At 47.2% G+C, this 24,295-nt stretch overlaps 1 protein-coding gene across 1 annotated transcript in view; it reads left to right on the top strand.

Annotated features, from left to right (window-relative positions):
* The window catches only part of LOC115474082 (polycystic kidney disease protein 1-like 1), an 868,156-nt gene that overhangs the window by 827,267 nt on the left and 16,594 nt on the right, over positions 1 to 24,295 (top strand). Inside the window, exon 18 of the mRNA XM_030209405.1 lies at positions 9,657 to 9,761. Within this exon, the coding sequence (XP_030065265.1) occupies positions 9,657 to 9,761 (105 nt within the window). The remainder of the gene's footprint in view (positions 1 to 9,656; positions 9,762 to 24,295) is intronic.

Raw genomic sequence — 24,295 nt, 5'->3', positions numbered from 1 at the left:
GCCGGGTTGGTGTCCTGCCATGTCAGGGGGACCAGTGCACTACAAATGCTGGCTCCTCCCATGACCAAAGGGCTTGCATTTGGTTGTTTCTGAGATGGACGTCCTTGGTTTTGAAAATCAGAAACGTCCATGTTTAGGAACATCCAAATCTGAGGACGGCGAAATTCTAGGATTTGGACGTCCCTGATGGTATTTTCAAAACGAAAGATGGACGTCCATCTTGTTTCGAAAATATGGGGTTCCCCGCCCCTGGATTGGGACATTTTGCAAGGACGTCCAAATCGAATCTTGGACGTCCCTTTCAAAAATGCCCCTCCACGTGTCCATTTTCTAAGAATGCAGCCATACAGATATCTATGTCCCTTATTTTCCTCCCATTCATGATTTTGACTTTCCAGTTTGTAAAATGGCTGTTCATGATGGACATTTCTAGCACATGGATGTCCTTCTCATGTATATTTGAACAGGAACTGTTGATATAGTTCCTGTTCAAAACTTTATATGAGATGGATGTCCGTTTGGGACGTTCTGACTTGGACATCCTTTTGAAAATGCTCCTCAAAGGTGCTAAAATAGCTACAGGAAACCTGCAAGAATGCTGGTTAAAATGCAGCCACATGCACTTACACCTGCTTGGGAGCTGATGTAAGTGTACGTGGCTAAAGTATGTGCCTACACCTTGTCACCTTGCATACTTTTATGCATGGGGTAATTTTATAAGAACTATTTTATGCACATATGCAGGTATATATGAATGAAAAATTCCTTATAAAATAACCCTCTTTTATGTGTGCTTTATGTTCTCTTTTTTTTCTTAGCAAAGTATTGAGCAAATATGGAGATGTGTAAATATTTCATGATGCTTACCGTATTTTTCGGACTATAAGACGCACTTTTTCCCCCCAAATTTGGGAGGAAAATGGGGGGTGCGTCATATAGTCCGAACGTAGAGATTTCCCTCCCTCCCTCCGAGTTCGGGATTGCCCTCCCCCCGGCCCTGTCACCACTTCTCCCTACTCACGTCACGCGATCTTCCCTGGTGGTCTAGTGACGTCGGGGCAGGAAAGAGCCCCCTCTTTCCTGCCCAGCGCGCTGCTCTCTGCCCTCCTGTATGCTGCCTGACGGTCTCGGTGAGATTCAAAATGGCCGCATAGCTATTTAAAAATGGCTACCGAGACTACCGCTGGTCTTGCGAGGCCACCATTGTAAGTCTCAGCAGCCATTTTATAGGAGGGTCAGGGTCAGCGCCAGCAGCGGGCAGGAACTTTCCTACCCCAAAGACTCCAGGGTGGCTTCAGTTCAGGTGTGTGCCGGTACCCTGGGGAACGAGAAGGATAATGTAAAATGTGCAGAGAGATTTTTTTTTCTCCTGGTAAAGGGCTACTAAACAGACATCATGTTATGAGAATCAGGTGCTCAACATGAGAATAAATAAATATCTCTCTATTTCTATTTATGGCATTTTATCCCACATTAAACATGAATTAGATTGAAACCTGGAAGCATTTAAAATCTTTTTTTTTCCTGTGCCAACAAAAAGAAAAAAGATGGCATTTGGGAACTTGCTTTGTGGAATGAAATGGTATATTATAAAAATGCACTTGCCTTTTTTTTTTAATTATTACTACTATTTCACAGAGAAGGTATTAATTAATGAGGGAAGAGTTTCCTTCAGCAGATCTGTCCAGGGTCAGTCTAAATGTGCCAACATTGTCCAGTTCATGTTACGTCCCTCACCTGTTCGATGCTCCTCCCGGCTAAGTCATTCCTCAGCTTCGTTCAAGAGGGACAAGGTTCAGTCTTAGGAGGGTCGGTTTCAGTTTCCTATGTCTGGCAGCCGTCATCTGGGTTGGATCAAGGACAGCAGCCATCTTGGCTAGCTCAGGAGGGGGCAGCCATCTTGGAGTAACGAGGTCAGGAAGGAAGCCCATATTTGGACGAAGGCACCTCTGCTGATGGGGGCAGCCATCTTGAATCAGCTGCACATACTTGAGCCTAATTCCGCCACTACTTAAAGCCCTGCCTTCAGTCCTTCGTTGCTTCAGCCTCATTTGTTCTGAGGAGTTGCTGTTGGAGTTCTGTTCACCGACTTTCTTCTGTTCCTGATTTCCTGTGTACCGGACCTTGGCTAGTCTTCTCGGATTACGCTTGTTTGCTGCCTGCCTTGACCCTGGACTGAATTGACTATTCTTTGCCTGTTGGAGTTCTGGTTCTGGACTGTGTCTGTTTCTTGCTATTCTGGTCAGTGGCCGTGCAACCCCGCCGGTTCCAGAAGTCCTGGTGGCTACCTGCAGCTGGGAGCTCAACTCCCGGTGAACGGTGGTCGCTTCCCAGGAGAAGCTAGGGGTTGTCTGGCTGCCTGACCGAGTGTGGTGTCACTCCATCTCTGCCGTGCTCAAGTCGTGGCACAGGGGCTCACTACTACCGGGTCATAACAGTAGGCCGAAGCCATGAGCTCGCCAGACAGGTCCGAGCTGTCTCACCTGGCTCAGGTTCTCCACCAGCAGCAGGAGCAACTAACCCGCCTGTCCAGCGCCTTGCAGGAGGTTTGCAGTCAGCTACTAGGACTCCAGCGGCAGGCGGCTGTGGCCCCTCCAGGCTCTAAAGTGGAGACTTCCGCTGCACGTCTGCGACTTCCAGAGCCACCTCGCTTTGACGGTACTCCCGCAGCTTGCCGGGGGTTCCTGAACCAGTGTCAGATCCTGTTTGAGCTGCAACCGGAGGCTTTCCCGTCTGACAAAATAAAGGTGACCTACATCATCTCCCTGCTTTCCGGTGCTGCGCTGGCTTGGGCATCCCCGCTGTGGGAACAGCGGAGTCCGGTTCTGGCAAACCTGGAGGAGTTCTTGCGGCAGTTCCGGATGGTATTCGACGTTCCTGGCCGACCTTCTTCTGCCTCAGGGGAGCTGTTGCGGATCCAGCAGGGCTCCGGGTCAGTTGGGGCGTATGCCGTCCGGTTCCATACCTTGGCCGCGGAACTCAGGTGGAACCAGGAGGCCTTAACAACCATTTTCTGACAGGGTCTGGACGGCCAGATAAAAGATGAATTGGCTGGCAGAGAGATTCCCGCTACTTTGGACGCCCTTATTGCACTCTGCACACGAATCGACATCCGGTTCCAGGAGCGAGCCCAGGAGAGGGCCACGCAGCCGGCACCGCAGAGATCCAGAGGCCTTCCCCGCCGCCCAGAGACGCCCAGGTCCTTCGAAGAGGGTTCGGAAGGAACCAAGGAGGAACCCATGGTACTGGGGCGGCATCGCCTGTCCGGGGAGGAGAGGAATCATCAATTCCAAAACCATCTATGTTTGTATTGTGGGGAGGCCGGCCATTTCTCGGGCAGCTGCCCAAACAAGCCTGGGAGGTCGAGAAATGCCCCGGCCCGAGCCCCATGAAGGGAGTGGCTCTGGGCCGGTTGGCCTCCCTTCCGGACAATTTGCTCTCCGTTCCTGTCCTGCTCCAAGACGAGGAACGTCAGGTTTATACCAGGGCCCTACTGGATTCCGGGGCCGGAGGGAACTTTATCGACGCTGAGTTCCTGGCGCAGTTGGGGAGTTCCACGGTGCCCTGTCAGCCTGAGCTTCGGGTCACCTCCATCCAGGGGGATAGTCTTCCCCGGACCATCACTCGGATTGCCTCACCTATACATCTGCAGGTGGGGGCTTTACATCAGGAAAAGATCCAGTTCCTGGTTCTCGCCCGAGCCATCCATCCGATGATTTTGGGATTGCCCTGGCTCCGTCTACACACCCCTGTGATCGATTGGGCCACCGGAGAGATCGGGCAATGGGGCTCCCGATGTGTCCAGCACTGCCTCCAGCAGGTCAAGCCCCTTCTGCCTCTCTGCTCTGCTCCGCTCCAAGCACCGCAGGAGGGCTTGCCTGGGCTGCCCAAGGACTACCAGGATTTTCGGGACGTGTTCAGTGCCCGGGCAGTTGACACGTTACTGCCTCACCGGTCTTTTGACTGTGCCTTAGACCTCCTGCCGGGAACCGATCCGCCCTGAGGGCGCCTGTACACCCTGTCCCGTGAAGAGTCCCGTGTTATGAGGGAATACATCCGAGAGAATCTCCTCAAGGGCTTTATCTGGGCCTCTACTTTACCTGCAGGGGCCGGGTTCTTCTTCGTGTCGAAGAAGGACGGGTCACTTCGCCCCTGCATCGACTATCGGGTCCTGAACAAGATCACGGTGAAGAATCGGTACTCACTTCCTCTCATTCCGGAGCTGTTTGATCGCCTCCAAGGAGCCCGGATTTTCACCAAGCTGGATCTGCGCGGGGCCTACAACCTGGTGCGGATCCGGAAGGGGGATGAGTGGAAGACGGCGTTTAACACTCATGAGGGTCACTTCGAGTACCGGGTGATGCCGTTTGGCCTATGTAATGCTCCCGTGGTGTTTCAGAATTTTGTCAACATCATTTTCCAGGATCTGCTCTACACCTCCGTGATCGTGTACCTGGATGACATTCTGATCTTCTTCACCTCGCTGTCACAGCATGTTGACCATGTCCGCACGGTGCTCCAGCGCCTTCGGGAGCACCGGCTGTTTGCCAAGCTGGAGAAGTGTTCTTTCCACAAGAAGAGTCTGCCTTTCCTGGGATATATTGTCTCTGCCATCGGATTGCAAATGGACCCTGGGAAACTGGCTGCAATCTGTGACTGGCCGGCTCCCCAGAGTCTGCGGGCCTTGCAGAGGTTCCTGGGATTCGCCAACTACTACCGGCAGTTTATCAAAGACTCCTCCCTTATCACGGATCCTTTAACGGCCCTCATGCGGAGGGGTGCGGATGTTAAGAACTGGACGCAAGAGGCAGTTGCTGCATTTTCCACCCTGAAGAAGGCGTTTCTTTCCGCACCGGTTCTCCGCAGTCCGGATCCTACCCAGCCTTTCGTGGTGGAAGTAGATGCCTCAGCCTTGGGGGTAGGGGCTGTGCTCTCCCAGACATCTGCTGCCGGGAAGAAGCATCCCTGCTTCTTCTTTTCCCGCAAGTTTACCCCAGCGGAGCGGAACTATACGGTTGGGGATCGGGAGCTTCTGGCGCTTAAGTTAGCGTTTGAGGAATGGCGCTACTTGCTGGAGGGAGCAGCACATCCGGTGACGGTGATCACTGATCATAAGAACTTACTCTACCTCCAAAATGCCACCAGATTGAATCCACGCCAGGCCCGGTGGTCTCTGTTTTTTGCTAGATTCGACATCCGCCTGATTTTTAGGCCGGGGGAGAAGAACGTCCAGGCGGATGCCCTGTCCCGCAGTTTTGAGGCTCCCGGGGACCAGGAGGAGCCCTATCCCATGCTGAACCCAGCCTGCATTCCCGCTATACCCGGGGCTAGTGCCAGAAGGCAGTACCCGTGAGTCTTCGAAGGAGGGTGCTACGCTGGGGGCACGCTTCTGAATTCGCCGGACACTTCAGGATCCGCAAGACTCTCCATCTGATCTCCCGAGCGTACTGGTGGCCCCGGATGGCGCAGGATGAGCTGCAGTACGTGTCCACCTGTCCAGTGTGCACCCGAACTAAGAGCTCTCATCAGAAGCAGTGGGGTTTGATGCAGCCCATGCCGGTACCGCAGCAACCCTGGGAGGACCTGTCCATGGATTTCATCACTGATCTGCTGGCCTCCCAGGGTAACACTGTCATTTGGGTGGTGATCGACCGGTTTTCCAAGATGGCCCACTTTGTGCCTATGAAGACCTTACCCACAGCTGCCAGTCTTGCCTCCAGTTTCATCACCCACATCTTCAGGCTCCACGGATTGCCCCAAAGGATCATAAGTGACCGAGACTCCCAGTTCACCTCTCGTTTTTGGAGAGCATTATGTTCAGCCTTTGGGGTAACCACACTCTTCTCATCGGCGTACCATCCGCAAACCAATGGGATGGTGGAAAGGGTCAACCAGACGGTGAAGGCATTCCTCCGAGCTTACTCGAACCAGCGCCAGGATGACTGGTCCTCCTTGTTACCCTGGTCTGAGTTCGCCTACAATAACAGTCTACATTCAGCTTCCCGGACTACACCTTTCAGCACCATCTATGGGCGTCATCCACGTCTGCCTCCACCCATTTCGCCCGTAGAGATCCCACCTCAGGTACAGCCCACAGTCCGAACTATACAAGAGACATGGAAGAAGGTTCAGGAGCAGCTGCGTCAGGCAGCGGTCAAGGCCAAGGAAACATACGACCGCAGGAGACAAGCTGCTCCCACGTTCCAGCCAGGAGAGAAGGTATGGCTCAGTACCCGGTACCTGAGACTGTGGCTACCATCACTCAAGTTTGCTCCCCGCTTCATCGGCCCGTTTGCGGTGCGCTCCAGGATTGGAGCGGTGACTTACCGCTTGCAACTACCCGCTCAGCTCAGAGTGCACAATGCGTTCCACGTGTCTCTGCTGAAACCTTTCTGTAGGTCCAAGTGGCATCCGGAGCCCAAGAAGGTGGTTGCGCCAGAGAGTGATCCTGACCCCGAGTACGAAGTAGACCGGATCCTGGACTCGAAGCTGCGTGGTGGGAGGTTGTTCTACCTGCTGTCCTGGAAGCACTTCGGACCAGAAGACAACTCCTGGGAGCCAGCAACCAATGTCCATGCTCTGGACCTGATCCGTGAGTACCATTCCCTTCACCCTACTCGACCTGGGCCGGGGAGAAGAGGGGGCTTTTCGGGGGGGATACTGTTACGTCCTCAGCTTCGTTCAAGAGGGACAAGGTTCAGTCTTAGGAGGGTCGGTTTCAGTTTCCTATGTCTGGCAGCCGTCATCTGGGTTGGATCAAGGACAGCAGCCATCTTGGCTAGCTCAGGAGGGGGCAGCCATCTTGGAGTAACGAGGTCAGTAAGGAAGCCCATATTTGGACGAAGGCACCTCTGCTGATGGGGGCAGCCATCTTGAATCAGCTGCACATACTTGAGCCTAATTCCTCCACTACTTAAAGCCCTGCCTTCAGTCCTTTGTTGCTTCGGCCTCATTTGTTCTGAGGAGTTGCTGTCGGAGTGCTGTTCACCGACTTTCTTCTGTTCCTGATTTCCTGTGTACCGGACCTTGGCTAGTCTTCTCGGATTACGCTTGTTTGCTGCCTGCCTTGACCCTGGACTGAATTGACTATTCTTTGCCTGTTAGAGTTCTGGTTCTGGACTGTGTCTGTTTCTTGCTATTCTGGTCAGTGGCTGTGCAACCCCGCCGGTTCCAGATCTCCTGGTGGCTACCTGCAGCTGGGTGCTCAACTCCCGGTGAACGGTGGTCGCTTCCCAGGAGAAGCTAGGGGTTGTCTGGCTGCCTGACCAAGTGCGGTGTCACTCCATCTCTGCCGTGCTCAGTCGGGGCACAGGGGCTCACTACTACCGGGTCATAACAGTTCAGCACACTATTAGCAGCCAAGTTCATACAAAGTTAATTATGTTCAGTGGAAAAGAAATCTGTTGGCTCAGGGTGTTTGCTATGTGAATATTCAATTACTGTTTCATAGTCAAAATGTTTACTTCAGCATGACAACCTTCTCCCTTAGTTTTTTTGATCCAAGCCATTTACTCAGGCAGGAATGAGTTCTTAAACTGAAGGTCTGGACCCTAAAGATTTTTTTGGATGGGTCTCAGGATGAGAAGCCTCAGGGGAGAAATTCCAAAGTGCAAGCTGTAGAGCTGGGCAGTAACATAGAGGGGAATAATCGAACGGCGCCGGTGAAATATATGGCCGGCGATGTATTTTGGCGGCGCCGCAAACAGCTGGCCAGACCCGTATTTTCGAAAAAGATGGCCGGCCATCTTTTGTTTCGATAATACGGTTCCGGCCAGCCAAATGCTTTGGATTTGGCCGGAGTTTGAGATGGCCGGCTTCGTTTTTTAGCGATAATGGAAAGTTATGTCGGCCATCTCAAACCCCAGCCAAATTCAAGGCATTTGGCCATGGGAGGAGCCAGCATTTTTATGCACGGGCCCCCCCTGACATGCCAGGACACCAACCGGGCTCTCTAGGGGTCACTGCGGTGGACTTCAGAAAAGCTCCCACGTGCATAGCTCCCTTACTTTAGGAAACTGTCTAACCCATTTTTAAACTCTGCGAAGCTAACCGCCTTCACCATGTTCTCCGGAAACGAATTCCAGAGTTTAATTATGTGTTGGGTGAAGAAAAAGTTTCTCCGATTTGTTTTAAATTTACTACACTGTAGTTTCATCGCATGCCCCCTAGTTCTAGTATTTTTGGAAAGTGTGAACAGATGCTTCACATCCACCTGTTCCACTCCACTCATTATTTTATATACCTCTATCATGTCTCCCCTCAGCCATCTCTTCTCCAAGCTGAAAAGCCCTAGCCTCCTTAGTCTTTCTTCATAGGGAAATCATCCCATCCCTGCTATCATTTTAGTCGCCCTTCGCTGCACCTTTTCCAATTCTACTATATTTTCTTGAGATGCGGCGACCAGAATTGAACACAATATTCAAGGTGTGGTCGCACCATGGAGTGATAACAACGGCATTATAACATCCTCACACCTGTTTTCCATACCTTTCCTAATAACCACATTGAGCCTGCAAATAGGTGGGGGAATGTGAGATACAAATACAATAAATAAAAACCCAACATTCTATTCGCTTTCCTAGCCGCAGCAGCACACTGAGCAGAAGGTTTCAGTGTATTATCGAGAACGACACCCAGATCCCTTTCTTGGTCCGTAACTCCTAACGTGGAACCTTGCGTAATTCGGGTTCTTTTTTCCCACATGCATCACCTTGCATTTGCTCACATTAAACGTCATCTGCCATTTAGCTGCCCAGTCTCCAAGTTTCGTAAGGTCCTTCTGTAATTTTTCACAATCCTGTCGCGAGTTAACGACTTTGAATAACTTTGTGTCATCAGCAAATTTAATTACCTCGCTAGTTACTCCCATCTCTAAATCATTTATAAATATATTAAAAAGCAGCGGTCCTAGCACAGACCCCTGAGGAACCACACTAACTTCTCCATTGTGATTGCTGCCCATTTAATCCCACTCTCTGTTTCCCATCATTCAACCAGTTTTTAATCCACAATAGGACATTTCCTCCTATCCCATGACCCTCCAATTTTCTCTGTAGCCTTTCATGAGGTACCTTGTCAAACGTCTTTTGAAAATCCAGATACACAATATCAACCGGCTCCCCTTTGTCCACATGTTTGTTCACGCCTTCAAAGAATTGAAGCAAATTGGTCAGGCAAGATTTCCCCACACAAAAGCCATGCTGACTTGGTCTCAGTAATCCATGTCCTTGGATGTGCTCTGTAATTTTGTTTTTGATAATAGCCTCTACCATTTTCCCCGGCACCGACGTCAGACTCACCGGTCTATAATTTCCCGGAAATCGGCGTTACATTGGCCACCCTCTAATCTTCCGGTACCACACACACACACACACACATATATATACATATATATACACATACATATACGTACATATGTATATATATATATATTACATATATATATATATATATAGATATAGACATGACTTTTTAAGCAATCATTTATTACCAGGACTGATATGAGATGCTAGTTTTTTGATCCTACTGTCCTTGTGATCTCTGAATATTTACCCCTAAATGCCTTTTTGGCCACATAGATGACCTATACAAATTTATCCTTAAAATGTATCTGACCTATTCATCTTGTTAATGCACTTTTTTGTATGAATGATCAGAACACAGATCAGCCAATGAAAGCAGAGGCACGGTCACTGGAGGAGGAACAGGAGGAGGATGGAGAAATGATTCCTTTGATTCCACTATCAATGACACAGTTCGAGGTACAGGGGACCAAAACATTCAATACACTGTATGCTTTTGTTTGCTTCTTAAATACAAAACCTTTCATAGATTTAAATAAGTGATAACTAAATGCAAATTGTGGCGTACCACTTTTCAATCCTAAATGTCCTTGTTTTAGAAGGTTAGGATCTGAGAGAATCCCATCTGATATTGACAGTTCTGTAAAGTTGTGCACCAATTAGACATGTAATTGATTAGAATAATGTTATATACACATAAATGCAAAATTCCGCCTAAGTGCTATTCTGTAAATTCTATACTATAAGTTCCATGCGTATCTTCAGCACTTAGGCGCACACTCATAAGCTAGCTTTATGATATATACGTCTAATTTATATGCTTGTATTTTCACTGATATGCTAGTATTCGATAAAGGAAAGTAGATGCCTATATTCTGTTATAAAATAGGTTCCTATGAAAGTTAACTATCAAATTAGAGAAAGGAAGAAAAGAGGGAGGCAGAGCCTGTATTACTAGCAGATGGCGGCATAACAACTAAGCTCCTCCACACTGCCTTTATTAAACCATTACTCTCTTTAAAGGCTCTTAATACTTCTATAACGGAACATTAACAGGAGAAAATATGGCCACTGGGAAAAATAACAAATTGGAAGCTCAATATACTGCAGGAACCAGCAGCAAGTGGCTTAAACAGAACAGTCCTACTCCATTCAAAATGGCACCAGGTCAAGAACAGCATGACTTTCTGGAACTTACAGCCAGTGGTAGGCCACCTGAGGCAGGGACCTCAAGTGGTACTCATTGTGGTGCGGCATCTTTTCCCCTTCCTTCCTCAACTCCCCTCCACAGCCTACTACCTACTTTTTTTTTCCAAAGTCGGCAGTGGCAGTGATCCCCCTAATCTGCCCTGCTGCAGGCACCAGTGTCTGCTCTGTACTGTGGCCTGCCTCTCTGACATAACTTCCTATTTCCTCGGAGGCGGGCCGCAGTTCGGAGGAGATGCCACTGCTGGTGGCAGGGCAGCATATAGGGATCGCTGCTGCCTCCAACTTTTGAAAACAAACAAAAAAAGAAGGTAGGCTTGGCGGGGGGATGGGGTGGAGATGCTAGACTATGGCTGGTGGGGTGGGTGGGAAGGAGTTGGCAGGGGGGGCACAATGCTGGGGGGCTGGGGGGGCCATTTCTTTCCTGACTCAGGTGGCAGATGCCCTTGGGCTACACCTGCTTAAGCCATTAAAACAATTTTGCAACACAATGCGTCCAGTTTGGCTGCCCTTAAGCTAGAGATTGTTGAAATGCAGTCATGCTCTGAAAGCAACTTGAATTTGCCTAGTGGTTAGGGTGGTGGACTTTGGTCCTGAGGAACTGAGTTCAATTCCCACTTCAGGCACAGGCAGCTCCTTGTGACTCTGGGCAAGTCACTTAACCCTCCATTGCCCCATGTAAGCCGCATTGAGCCTGCCATGAGTGGGAAAGCGCGGGGTACAAATGTAACAAAAAAAAAATGCAGCTGTCAGATATAGAGAATGAATTACAACAATATGATCGAGATCACAAGATCATAGAAAATTTGAGGGCCGAGTTGGTGGACTCAAACAATAGTTCATGTAGTTACAATCTGCAAATCCTTGGAATACCTGAAGGTACGGAAAGTAATAACCTGGTCCTCTTTGTTGAGAACTTACTGCCAAACCTTTTACAGATAACCTTCAAATGCCTTTTGAGATAGAAAGGACCCTCCTGGTTCCCGCTTTCAGACCACCAACCCAAAAGAAACCACAGCGCTTTATTATAAAAATTCTCAGATATCAACAACTTTTAGAGATACTTGCCAAAGTTAAGTAGACGGCAATCTGCAATGGAATGGATCCAAGATCCTTATAGTGCTGGACTTTGCAAAAGAAACAGCACTTAAATGCAAACAATTGCTCACATTCAGGCCACAGCTTAAAGAACTTGGAGCACACTACGGTTTATTCTATCTGGTGATTTTGAAAGTCACACTCCACAATCGGACGCACAAATTTTATGACCCTGCAAAAGTGTAGCACTACATAGAAGACACTCGCAATCAGAGTCAGTGTAACAGATGAGCGTGATTTTGAGGATATTCTGCGCTTCACTTACATAACTACTGAGTGATTAATCCCCATGGCCTTCCTGATTTGCTATGTTTTACTACAGATGCATTTTATCTCTTACTAACTGCATATCTGAGTATTGTACATTTCAGTAGAGTTATACATGCATTCTTATGTATTGGTCTTTTTTTCCCCTCTTCTTCATTTACAGGTGGACTGAATGCACCTGTGTTACACTATGTTCTTACACCTAGTGCTCACCCATATGTTGTTTATAGTTATGAGGATGCAGATAGCCTGGTTTATTGCATTAATGTTTATTCTAAACACAATTTATATGAAGCACTCTTCTTATCTAGAGAACCTAGGGGCCCTTTTACAAAGCAGTGGTAAGCCCAATGTGGGATTGCTGCATACTAATCTTGAGCTACCACCAGCCCAATGTACGCACCAGCAGTAGCTCCAGCCCCAGCACATGCCATTTCCTGTTCTATGGAAAATCAGCTCATATTTTTTAGAGCATCACTAACCCAACAGTACGTGCACTACCTGTTTACTACTGGGTTAGTGTGGGAGCCCTTACTACCACTTCAAAGTGCTCCCCCTCACATGGCCACATGATAAGAGCAATCTTACTGCTTGGCCATGACTATTTTCAGCCTTTGTTACCTGCTGCGGTAAAAAGGGCTTCAGCGCATGTCAAAAATGGCTCCTGCTGCTAGCACAGGGCCCTTTTTACCACAGCTTGGTAAAAGGACCCCTAATTTTTCTATTAACAGAAAATAACCTACCACGTGATAAATGAATAGTCATGTTTAAACTATCATGGTGTTACTCTACTCTTTAAATGTAAGTGGTTTGAATCACCCTGTAAAAAGAAGAAAAGTCCTGCAATACCTTAAAAAGAAGGGTGCAGATATTATACTATTGCAAGAAATGCATTTAAATACTTCTGATACTAAATGATTCACTGCTGATTGGATAAAGCATTCATTCTTCTCTTCTGCTAATAGGGTCTTAGTTTTGTTCAGAAATATACCTAACCTAGAAATCTTAAACCACTATGCAGACGCTTCTGGTAGAATGTTAAAGATCGATATCAAAATAAATGGTTCACACTTATCTCTAGTTAATATTTATGCCTCACCCTCTGGAGATAAACCGTTTTTTAAAAATATCTTTATTGAGTCAGAGGTGTAATACCAAAACATCAGCAAACAACATTCAAACTGTTCATTACAACACTGTTCTTACATCATTATGGCGTAGCCATGCTGCCTCCCATATACAAGAAGTATGCAGAACCAACATCATTAGTGCATCAATTGAGGAGTGGCCTAGTGGTTAGGGTGGTGGACTTTGGAACTGAGTTCAATTCCCACTTCAGGCACAGCCAGCTCCTTGTGACTCTGGGCAAGACACTTAACCCTCCATTGCCCCATGTAAGCCGCATTGAGCCCGCCATGAGTGGGAAAGCACAGGGTACAAATGTAACAAAGCAAAATTGGTAGGACCACCTTGGTTATCTTTTTTCTCCCCCCCCCCCCAAAGGAAATAGTGTAAAAGTGATACCCCCCTTCTGTATTCTCCCCCCTCCCCCCCTCCGCCCTCTAAGTCTGAAGCCGAGATACCTGCTTCTTGGATGTGTTAACCGAGACTGCCCATTCCCCATTTGGCACCACCAATAACTAGAAAAATTGCTACATGACTCAAAGCTCTCCCTATATTAAAGATCCAATGTGGTTACATTTTCAACCTTTTCCCACAATGCTCTATACTGTCGCTGTCCTAGGGAAGTAGAGAATTTGAGGGATGCTATCACCCAGCTAGCCATCTCTTTCATGACTCCCAACCACACCACCATTTTGGGAGGGGTCCTGTCCACCCAGGCCATCAGGATGCACTTTTTCACAAGTATCGTGACTACTAAAATAAACTTGCATTTCGCCTCACCCAGGCCCTGTTCCCTTAGACCTTCGGAACTCCCCAAATACACTACTGAATAGGACCACTCAACGGTGCATTGTACAATACGCTCTATCTCTTTCAATGCTCCTGTCCAAAGCGCTGCTAACTGTGGGCACTCCAGAAATGAATGTAGCAGTGTTCCTACTTGTGTTTGACATTTGACGCACATAGCGTCAGGCCAAAGCCCCGTCATTTGTCCTTTTTCTCTGGAAATGTGAACCCTATGGAGGACGCGAAATTGGATATCTTGCAATGCCGCATTGGGTGTTAATTTAGTAATCTCCCCGAATACTCCCCCCAGAGATTCTGTAGTCAAGCTGTCCCCTATATCCTAACTCCAAACTTCTGCTAACTTCTGGAGATAAGTGGGTTTCTTATTGGCCCTAATTACCTGGTGCCACTGTGAAAGCTTATTCAAGTGAACAGGGAGCTGCAATAATAAGGAATCTAATTGCATGAACACCACTGTCCCCCCCCCCCCCCCTGCTTCCTCTCAATTGTTAGGACATAATCTCTCACTTGCAAATATGCAAAAAACTGAGAGCTTGGTACATTCCATGCGCGCTTGACCAGTTCAAAAGAGGGGAAATGATCCTTGCCCAGTTGTCTAAGATCACCTAAATACCGACACCCGTTCTCTCTCCACTTTTTAAAAGCTGACGCACCCATTCCTGCCATGAAGTCCGGGTTACCTGTCAAGGGCAGAAGTGAACCTGCCCCTTTCTGAACTCCTCCTAGTTCTGTCCACCATCTCCAGGCTCTCCGTAGCGCCATGAAGTAAGGGTTCGTCACAACCTCCCTCATACCTCATATTGACCCGGACTCTAAAACAGCAAATGGCTCATAGGGCCTGCACCAACTCTTCTAGAAATCTGCTGGGGAAAAGAAGTCTGCCCCCGTATGTATCTCGTGGATCCACCTCATAAGCGCAGCCACATTAAAAGCTCTAATGTCTGGTAACCTAAGTCCGCCTTTCCCCCCTGTCCAGAGACAATTTAGCAAAGAAAAAATTAAATGACACATCCAACTACCGACCAGTAGCATCCATCCCCCTGATAGTCAAACTAATGGAAAGCATGGTAACCAAACAACTTACTAACTACCTAAACAAATTCACAATACTACATGAATCACAGTCAGGATTTCGATCCAACCACAGCACTGAAACAGTGATAACCACCCTCATAACCAACGTCAAACAATTGATTGCAAATGAGAACAATGTACTGCTCCTACAATTTGACATAGCCAGCGCGTTCGACATGTCAAATCCTAGACTACTTCGGGATTGGAGGTAATGTACTAAACTGGTTTAAAGGCTTCCTAACAGCAAGAACATACCAAGTGATTGCGAACTCAAAAACGTCAACACCATGGAAACCTGAATGCGGAGTACCACAAGGATCACCGCTCTCGCCAACCCTTTTTAACCTAATGATGACACCTCTAGCCAAATCGCTATCCAACCAAGGACTTAACCCGTACATCTATGCAGACGATGTCACGATATACATCCCGTTCAACCAAGACATAACCGAAATCACAAATGAAATTGAACACAGCCTACAAATAATGAACTCATGGGCGGACGCATTCCAACTAAAGCTAAACGCAGAAAAGACACAATGTCTCATCTTATCCTCACAATATAACACAAACAAAACCAGTACAATAAACACCTTCCGGTCTCAGACAGCCTGAAAATTATGAGAGTCACAATTGACCGAAATCTTACATTTGAAGACCATGCGAAAAATACAGCAAAGAAAATGTTATACTCAATGTGGAAACTTAAAAGGATCAAACCTTTCTTCCCAAAGGAAGTATTCCGAAGCCTAGTACAATCAATGGTACTAAGCCATCTAGATTACAGTAATGCCATCTATGCCAGATGCAAAGAACAAATCATCAAGAAGCTTCAAACCGCTCAAAATACAGCAGCCAGACTCATATTTGGAAAAGCGAAATACGAAAGCGCCAAACCCCTAAGAGAAAAACTGCACTGGCTCCCATTAAAAGAACGTATTGCGTTAAAAGTTTGCACCCTGGTCCACAAAATCGTTCACAGGGAAGCACCGGCCTACATGTCAGATCTTATAGACTTACCTACTAGGAACGCAAAAAGATCAGCACGCTCATTCTCAATCTCCACTACTCCAACTGCAAAGGATTAGAATATAAATCCACATACGCAACCAGTTTCTCCTACATTTGCATGCAACTATGGAACGCATTACCGAAGGCCATAAAAGCAATGCAAGCTTTAACTATCATCTGAAGGCTACTGAAAACTGATCTATTCAAGAAGGCATACCAATTTATTTATTTTAGTTACATTTGTACCCCGCACTTTCCACTCATGACAGGCTCAATGCGGCTTACATATACAGGTACTTATTTGTACCTGGGGCAATGACTGGCCCAGAGTCACAAGGAGCTGTGCCTGAAGTGGGAATTGAACTCAGTTCCCCAGGACCAAAGTCCAACACCCTAACCACTAGGCCACTCCTCCACTCTATAACATTCACCCTCAATACTAAACAAAAGACTACACATGAACTAGAAAAATCGAACTCTTATCACTCGACTAACTCTTTCACTTTAACCCTTATGTTGAATATGATTTCTCTACAGTCGATGACCTAATGTATGTTACAATCCTATCTATCACGCAGGAATCAATATGCACTACCACAATGTATTCTTCTTTACCATGTATGTATGCACCTTAATGCAACAACTTTTGTACTCTGCTACCCGGAAATGGCAACCGCCATTACGGCAAATGTAAGCCACATTGAGCCTGCAAATCGGTGGGGAAATGTGGGATACAAATGCTACAAATAAATAAATAAATAAAGGAGATTCTAGGTCTCTGCGCACGCCAAATAAAAGTCGTAACTATACTTCTATACTGAGCTTCCTCTTTTTTCCGTAACCACAGCAGCAACATCTGTAGTGAATATAGAATCTTGGGCAACAGAACCATTTTCGCCAATGCCACCCTCCCTGAATAACTAACCGGGAGCTCTTTCCATTTCCCACATAGCCTCTTAATTTCTTCCAGTCTATTTACAACGTTTTTCTTGTAGACCCACGCTGTGTCTGCACTCAAGTGTACCCCCAAGTACTTTATCCCAGTCTTCGCCCAGATTAATGGAAAATTAGGCACTTTCACACTGGTACATGGATTGCTGATCGGCAATGTCTCAGACTTACCAAAGGTGATATTGAGCCCTGAAAAAGCTCCAAACTCTTTTATAATTTCCATGACTAAGAATATTCCTGTTGACGCATTATCAAGAAGCAATAACATGTCATCTGCGAATAAATTAATACGATGTTCCGTTTCACCTACACACACTCCCTTCAAAGTCGGTTCTTGCCTTATTTGAGCTGCCAATGGTTCCAGACTCAGAATTAATAGCAGAGGCGACAAGGGACACTCCTGTCTCGTTCCTCCCCACAAAGGCAACACCGGGGTCAACGAGTCATTGATCACAATTTGAGCCGTTGGGTTAGTATATAACACCTTTATCCAGTCCAGGAACTCTCCCTCTATCCCATACCTCCGCAACACCCAAAACAAATATTCCCATATTACTTTGTCAAAGGCCTTTTCCGCATCTAAGCTGGCCATGATCTTGTCTCCCCCTTTCCTATTACCTTCAAACAGTACTCTACTCACTTTCAAAATGTTGGCTGAGGCGTATCTCCCCTTCACGAAACCCACCTGGTCATTATGCACAAGACAGGATACCAACTCGCTTAACCTAGCTGCCAGCATAGCTGCCATAATTTTTACATTCTGGTTCAAAAGTGAGATGGGTCTATAGGATCTCACCAGTTCAGGATCATTACCAGGTTTCGGCAGTACTGTGATAAACACATGGTTCAGATATGATCCCATGTTCCTCGATGCTCGCACCTCATCACACATGTCAATGAAAGGCTGAACTATTTGGTCTTGCAGAATCTTATAAAACTCTGTCCCAAATCCATCTGGGCCAGGCGCTTTTGCCAACTTCAACCGCTTTATGACTCTCTGTACTTCCTTACCCGGCATCGGCATGTTAAGGTTTGCCACTTGTTCTGCCATCAAAGACGGCAACTGAATCTTATCAAAAAATTTCTGGCAGCCACTCTCAGAGAAAGATCCTTTAGCATACAAAGCAGAGTAAAATTTAACAAATTCCTGTTGAATCTCCTCCCGTCCCGCTTGGATTCCCCCCTTACCATTCCTGACCCTCTTGGATTCCCCCCTTACCATTCCTGAGATTACTTTTCCCGGATCTCTGCCGGATCAGGGATGCTAAAAGTTTGCCCGTTTTGCTACCCCATCTATGTAGGCAATACTTGTAAAGCCTGATATCGTAAAAAAGGCCCGTGCGTCCAATATTGCCTGTACTTGTTTCCTTACCGCTATGTATTCCTCTCTAGCTGAACACAGATGGGGAAAGAATAAACAGCCTCCTCACCGCCTTCAATTTGATCAACAGTATTTAAGCTCCGACTCTCGCTTTTTATGCATGGCCGCTGTATATGCCATTATCTTGCCACGCACCACTGCCTTGGCAGCTTCCCAGAATATTCTATCGTTAACAGGTTGAGTCTTATTTTCCTCTACGTAATCCATCCAGACCTGCCTTAGGTATTTGCAAAAGTCCCTGTCCTGATACAGAGCAGGATTCATACTACTACTACTATTTAGCATTTCTATAGCGCTACAAGGCATACGCAGCGCTGCACAAACAAAGAAGAAAGACAGTCCCTGCTCAAAGAGCTTACAATCTAATAGACAAAAAATAAATAAAGTAAGCAAATCAAATCAATTAATGTGAACGGGAAGGAAGAGAGGAGGGTAGGTGGAGGCGAGTGGTTACAAGTGGTTATGAGTCAAAAGCAATGTTAAAGAGGTGGGCTTTCAGTCTAGATTTAAAGGTGGCCAAGGATGGGGCAAGACATAGGGGCTCAGGAAGTTTATTCCAGGCGTAGGGTGCAGCGAGACAGAAGGCGCGAAGTCTGGAGTTGGCAGTAGTGGAGAAGGGAACAGATAAGAAGGATTTATCCATGGAGCGGAGTGCACGGTAAGGGGTGTAGGGAAGGACGAGTGTGGAGAGATACTGGGGAGCAGCAGAGTGAAAACATTTATAGGTTAGTAGAAGAAGTTTGAACAGGATGCGGAAAACGGATAGGGAGCCAGTGAAGGGTCTTGAGGAGAGGGGTAGTATGAGTAAAGCGACCCTGGCGGAAGATGAGACGGGCAGCAGAGTTTTTGAACTGACTGTAGAGGGGAGAGGTGACTAAGTGGGGAGGCCAGCAAGAAGCAGATTGCAGTAGTCTAAACGAGAGGTGACAAGGGTGTGGATGAGGGTTTTGGTAGAGTGCTCGGAAAGAAAGGGGCGGATTTTACGGATGTTGTAAAGAAAGAAACGACAGGTCTTGGCGGTCTGCTGGATATGAGCAGAGAAGGAGAGAGAAGAGTCAAAGATGACCCCAAGGTTTCGAGCTGAGGAGACAGGGAGAATGAGAGAGCCATCAACAGAAATAGAAAACGGGGGGAGCGGGGAGGTGGGTTTGGGGAGAAAACGGGGGGAGCGGGGAGGTCTGCTCTCCCCACCGCATCTGAACCCACACTAGCGCGTGATCTGAAACAATTGACTCCCCTATCTCCGTACACTCAACCCCTTTCACCAAAGATTGGGCCACTAAGATATAGTCAAGTCGCGCATGGACTCCATGAGGGTGGGAGTAAAATGTGTAATCTTTTTCTTTTAAGTGATAAAGTCTCCAAATGTCTATCACCCCTATCTCACTAGATATATAGTTCACCCCTTTCCCTTCATGATCTTTTCTGGCCTTCTTTGGGGGCCTGCAATCTATTAATGGGTCACTAGTGATATTAAAGTCGCCACCAGTATAAGTGGATATTCATTAAATGTGACTAGTTTAGCAGGCAGGAGGGTAAATAATTTTTGTGAGTAGATGTTGGGCGCATATATACTGCATAAAGCCACTTTTGCCCCTTGTAGAGCTCCCGCTACTATCACAAAGCGTCCATCTGGGTCACGGTACAACCTATGCATTTCAAATGCCAGATTTTTTCTTATTAATATAGCCACTCCCCTCTGTCTGCTATTATAAGAAGCAGAATAAACCACCCACCCAATCACGTTTTAATTTGACATGTTCTGTATCTCCTAAGTGTGTTTCCTGAGGGAGTGCAATATCAGTATTTTGCTTCTTTAATGTCTGCAGTATCTTGAACCTCTTGACTGGGGAATGGACTCCATCCACATTCAATGTAACCATTTTCAGCTTAGCCATCTGGGAGCAAAAATAGTGTTCTAAGCAAAGTAAATTGTAATCTTCTAACTCCCCTCAGAGGGCCTCCCGGCTGAACCCCCCCAAGAGATCTATGAGAACCCTGGGCAGTACTACAATGGACGTATCTCTCCCCCTGCCCTCTCTGCGTCCTGCCTTCCTCTGATGTCATTTCCTTTCTGGCGGGCGGGACGCTGAGAGGGCAGGGAAGCGAAGGATAGAGTCGAGCCTGCCTGCTTGCTGCTTTTACTAGCACCGCCCGCCAGTTCACCGCTGCGACTTCGGTAGAGAGTGGAGTGGAACTGGGACATGGGAGAGGGGAGGGCAGGGGAGAGAGGGGAATCGCTGGACATGGGAGAGGGGAGGGCAGGGAGAGAGGAGAATCGCTGGATATGGGAGAGGGGAGGGCAGGGGAGAGAGGAGAATCGCTGGACATGGGAGAGGGGTGGGCAGGGGAAGAGAGGAGAATCACTGGATATGGGAGAGGGGAGGGCAGGGGAGAGAGGAGAATCGCTGGATATGTGAGAGGGGGGCAGGGGAGAGAGGAGAATCGCTGGGCATGGGAGAGGGGAGGGCAAGGGAGAGAGGAGAATCGCTGACATCGATGGGGGGGGGGAAGGCAGGGGAGAGGAGAATTGCTGGACATGGATGGGAGGGGTGGGCAGGGAAGAGAGGAGAATCACTGGACATCGATGGGAGGGGAGGGCAGGGGAGAGGAGAATTGCTGGACATCGATGGGAGGAGCGGGCAGGGAACAGAGAATTGCTGGACATGGATGGGAGGGCAGGGAAGAGAGAATTGCTGGACATGGATGGGAGGGCAGGGAAGAGAGGAGAATTGCTGCGCATGGAGGGGAGGGCAGGGAAGAGAGAATTGCTGGACATGGATGAGAGGGGAGTGCAGGGAAGAGAGAATTGCTGGACATGGATGGGAGGGGAGGGCAGGGAAGAGAGGAGAATCGCTGTACATGGATGGGAGGGAGGGAAGAGAGAATTGCTGGACATGGATGGGAGGGGAGTGGAGGACAGGGGAGAGAGGACAATCGCTGGACTGATGGGAGGAGAGGGCAGGGAAGAGAAAATTTGCTGGACATTGATGGGAGAGGAGGGGAGAGAGGAGAATCACAGGTCATGGATGACAGGGGAGGACAGGGGGCAGAGAAGAATTGCTGGACATGGATGACAGGAGAGGACTGGGGGCAGAGAAGAATCGATGGACATGGATGGCAGGGGAGGACAGGGGGCAGAGAAGAATTGCTGGACATGGATGACAGGAGAGGACTGGGGGCAGAGAAGAATCGCTGGACATGGATGGCAGGGGAGGACAGGGGGCAGAGAAGAATCACTGGACATGGATGGCAGGGGAGGACAGGGGGCTGAGAAGAATTGCTGGACATGGATGGGAGGGGAGGACAGGGAAGAGAGGAGAATCGTTGGGCATGGATGAGAGGGGAGGGAAGGGGAGAGAGGAGAATCGCTGGACATGGGAGGGGAGGGCAGGGGAGAGAGGAGACATGCTGGATGTGGATAGAGGGGAGGGAAGAGAGGAAGGAGATGCACATGGATGGGAGGGCAGGGAAGAGGAGAAATGCTGGAAATGGATGGAGGAGAGGGGAGAGAGAATTATTGCTTTATATGGATACAGGGGAGGGAAGAGAGGAGAAATGCTGGACATGGATAGAGGGGAGGGGAGGAGAGAGGAGATGTGCTGGACATGGATGGAGGGAAGGAAAGAAAAAAGAAGAAGATGCACATGTATGGAGATGAGGGAAAGGGAATAGAGGAGAAAAACTGCACATGGATGGAGAAAATAGGCAAAAGCTGGATCCACGTTATACCTCCTCCAGTCAATTCATGGAGGAGGACCAGCTTTTACTTATGGATGTATGGCAATTAATGAAGAAGAAGAAGGAAAGCAAAGAAATAATGGAAAGGAAGCTCTGGAAACGGAGTTAAGGGAACAGATAGAGAGCAGCAGAATCAGAGACTGGGACCAATATGGATAGAAAAACAAAGTCTCCAGACAACAAAGGTAGAAAAAATCATTTTATTTTCATTTTAGTGTTTGAAATATGTCTAATTTGAGAATTTACATCTGCTGTCTTATTTTGCACTGGATATACTGGAGCTGTAACAGCTTACAGAAATTATTTATAATGAAAAAAAATCACGTTATTTTTTCTCCTATACTAGTATAATATTTTCAATGATGTCTGTTTATATGCGCCATGGCTGGTATAAGGGGTGTGGCTAATGTGGGTGTTGCTATCATAGGGGTGGAGCCATATGTGGTGACCCCCGCCCATAATGAGTACCGGCACCTTTTTTTCTACAAAAAAAGCACTGGTTACAGGTGATTATAATTTAGTTATTGACTCTATATTAGATAAATCTCCATCTATAAAGCCCACCAACCACATTAAACCCAGTTAAAGAGCTCATGTCGGAATGTGTACTGATATTTAACCCCACAGCTAAGGACTTCACTTTTTTTTTTTTTTTTTGCAAGTCCATAAATTATTTTCAAGAATTGATTATTACCTTGTCTCCAAATCTCTTACTGAGTATGTGAACAATACCCTAATAGAACCTATTGCAATATTGGATGATGTGGGTAAAAGTTGATTGCCAGTCTACAGAATTGAAACCCTGGGGGTTTAATAATAGATTACTAATTGATAAAGAATTCCTTAAATTTATTAACCAAATTTATTGTAGAGTATTATGAGTTTAATGATGGCCCTGATACTACATGGCATACACAGCGGGATGCCTTAGAGGCCACATTATAGGTTAGTCAAATAAAATTACATAAATCTCAAATTTAAGAGGAGAAGCAATATGACTCTGATATTAAAAAACTGGAAACAGAACTTATACAGGCTTTGGATCCCTGCCAGCACAGGTCTTTCATTTACTTTGAGAGGGGAGGCAGGAGGTTACATTTGAGTTTGCTTTGGGTGTGGTGGGGGGGGGGGGGGGGGGTTGCAGCAGTGGATATGAAATTGTTGGCTACTACTACTACTGGCTCACCCACTTGATCTTGGGCACCGCCTTAAATCAGCTGTCTGGCTATGCTACTGGCGCACACATGGGCAGGGATCACAGTTAAGTGTGTAAATTAGAGATACTAACAATTAATGTATGTGTTATAGCAATTTAGGTGCAAGCATTATTAGGTGTCACATTATTATAGTGTAATGTAACCCTGGTCTCACCATAAAGTTCTTGTGCACCAGATAGCTCTTCGGGTTGAGCACCAACCAGGGTCACAGAAAAAGTTTTATGTCTTACTAAGCTGGGTGCAGGCCGGGGCCAGACTTGTTCCTGGTAGGACATAGGGTATGAAGTCTTACTTTACTTTATTTCTTTATCAATCTGGGAGCAAATTAACTTCATTTTCACTCTAAATAAACTCTCCATTCCAGGATTTGTATTTTATGCAAACCAAAACTTTATTGGAACGCTGCAATAGGCAGATATCCAAACTTCATACCTTCTTGTAACAAAACAGTTTATTTTGTATCTAAACAGTTTACTTTTAGGTTTTTGTGCCAGTCCAAGACTCTTGGTGAAAATCTTATCTACTTAATTAATAGTTTCCTAGGGTATTTACAGCTCCACCAGTACCCATCCTTTCTGGCAGAACAATTCAAGGCTGTACTTGCAGTGCTTTCTGCAGCAAGCTGTCCTGCTGGGCTTTATCCAGCTGCCAGACCCACTCAGGATCAGACTGCTGTCTGTCCTTCCTCCAGAGGGGCACTTGCACCAGCTGCTGCCTCTGGTACCCAACAGGCTCTTTCCTGTTCTGCTCGTGGGCTGGGTTGACCCCTTTCTACCCACCCCGGAGCACTCCTTACACTCAGTTAATGCTTTTATTGGCAAAATCCTCCTCTTCAGCCTTAGGTTATTGGGCCTTCTCACAGGTCCTGGCAGAGGTGAAAGCAACCAAAGACCATGTGCTTACTAATCCTATCACTTTTATGTTTCAATGATTTTCATTGTCAACAAATTCAAAATAAACCATAACGTTTCAATAAACTTACACAGCGTCTCCTTTGCTATCAGACATTATATGTTATTTATCCCCTTCCCATTCTCCTCCCCCCTCACAGAGTCTGAAAGGTCTGCCTTTCCTCGCCAGTAATGGAGCAGCCTATCTTCCTTCCCACCCCCCCA

The sequence above is a fragment of the Microcaecilia unicolor genome, chromosome 1 (assembly GCF_901765095.1).
Source record: "Microcaecilia unicolor chromosome 1, aMicUni1.1, whole genome shotgun sequence".
Taxonomy (NCBI): Eukaryota; Metazoa; Chordata; class Amphibia; order Gymnophiona; family Siphonopidae; genus Microcaecilia; species Microcaecilia unicolor.
This window is presented reverse-complemented; position numbering and strand designations above follow the sequence as displayed.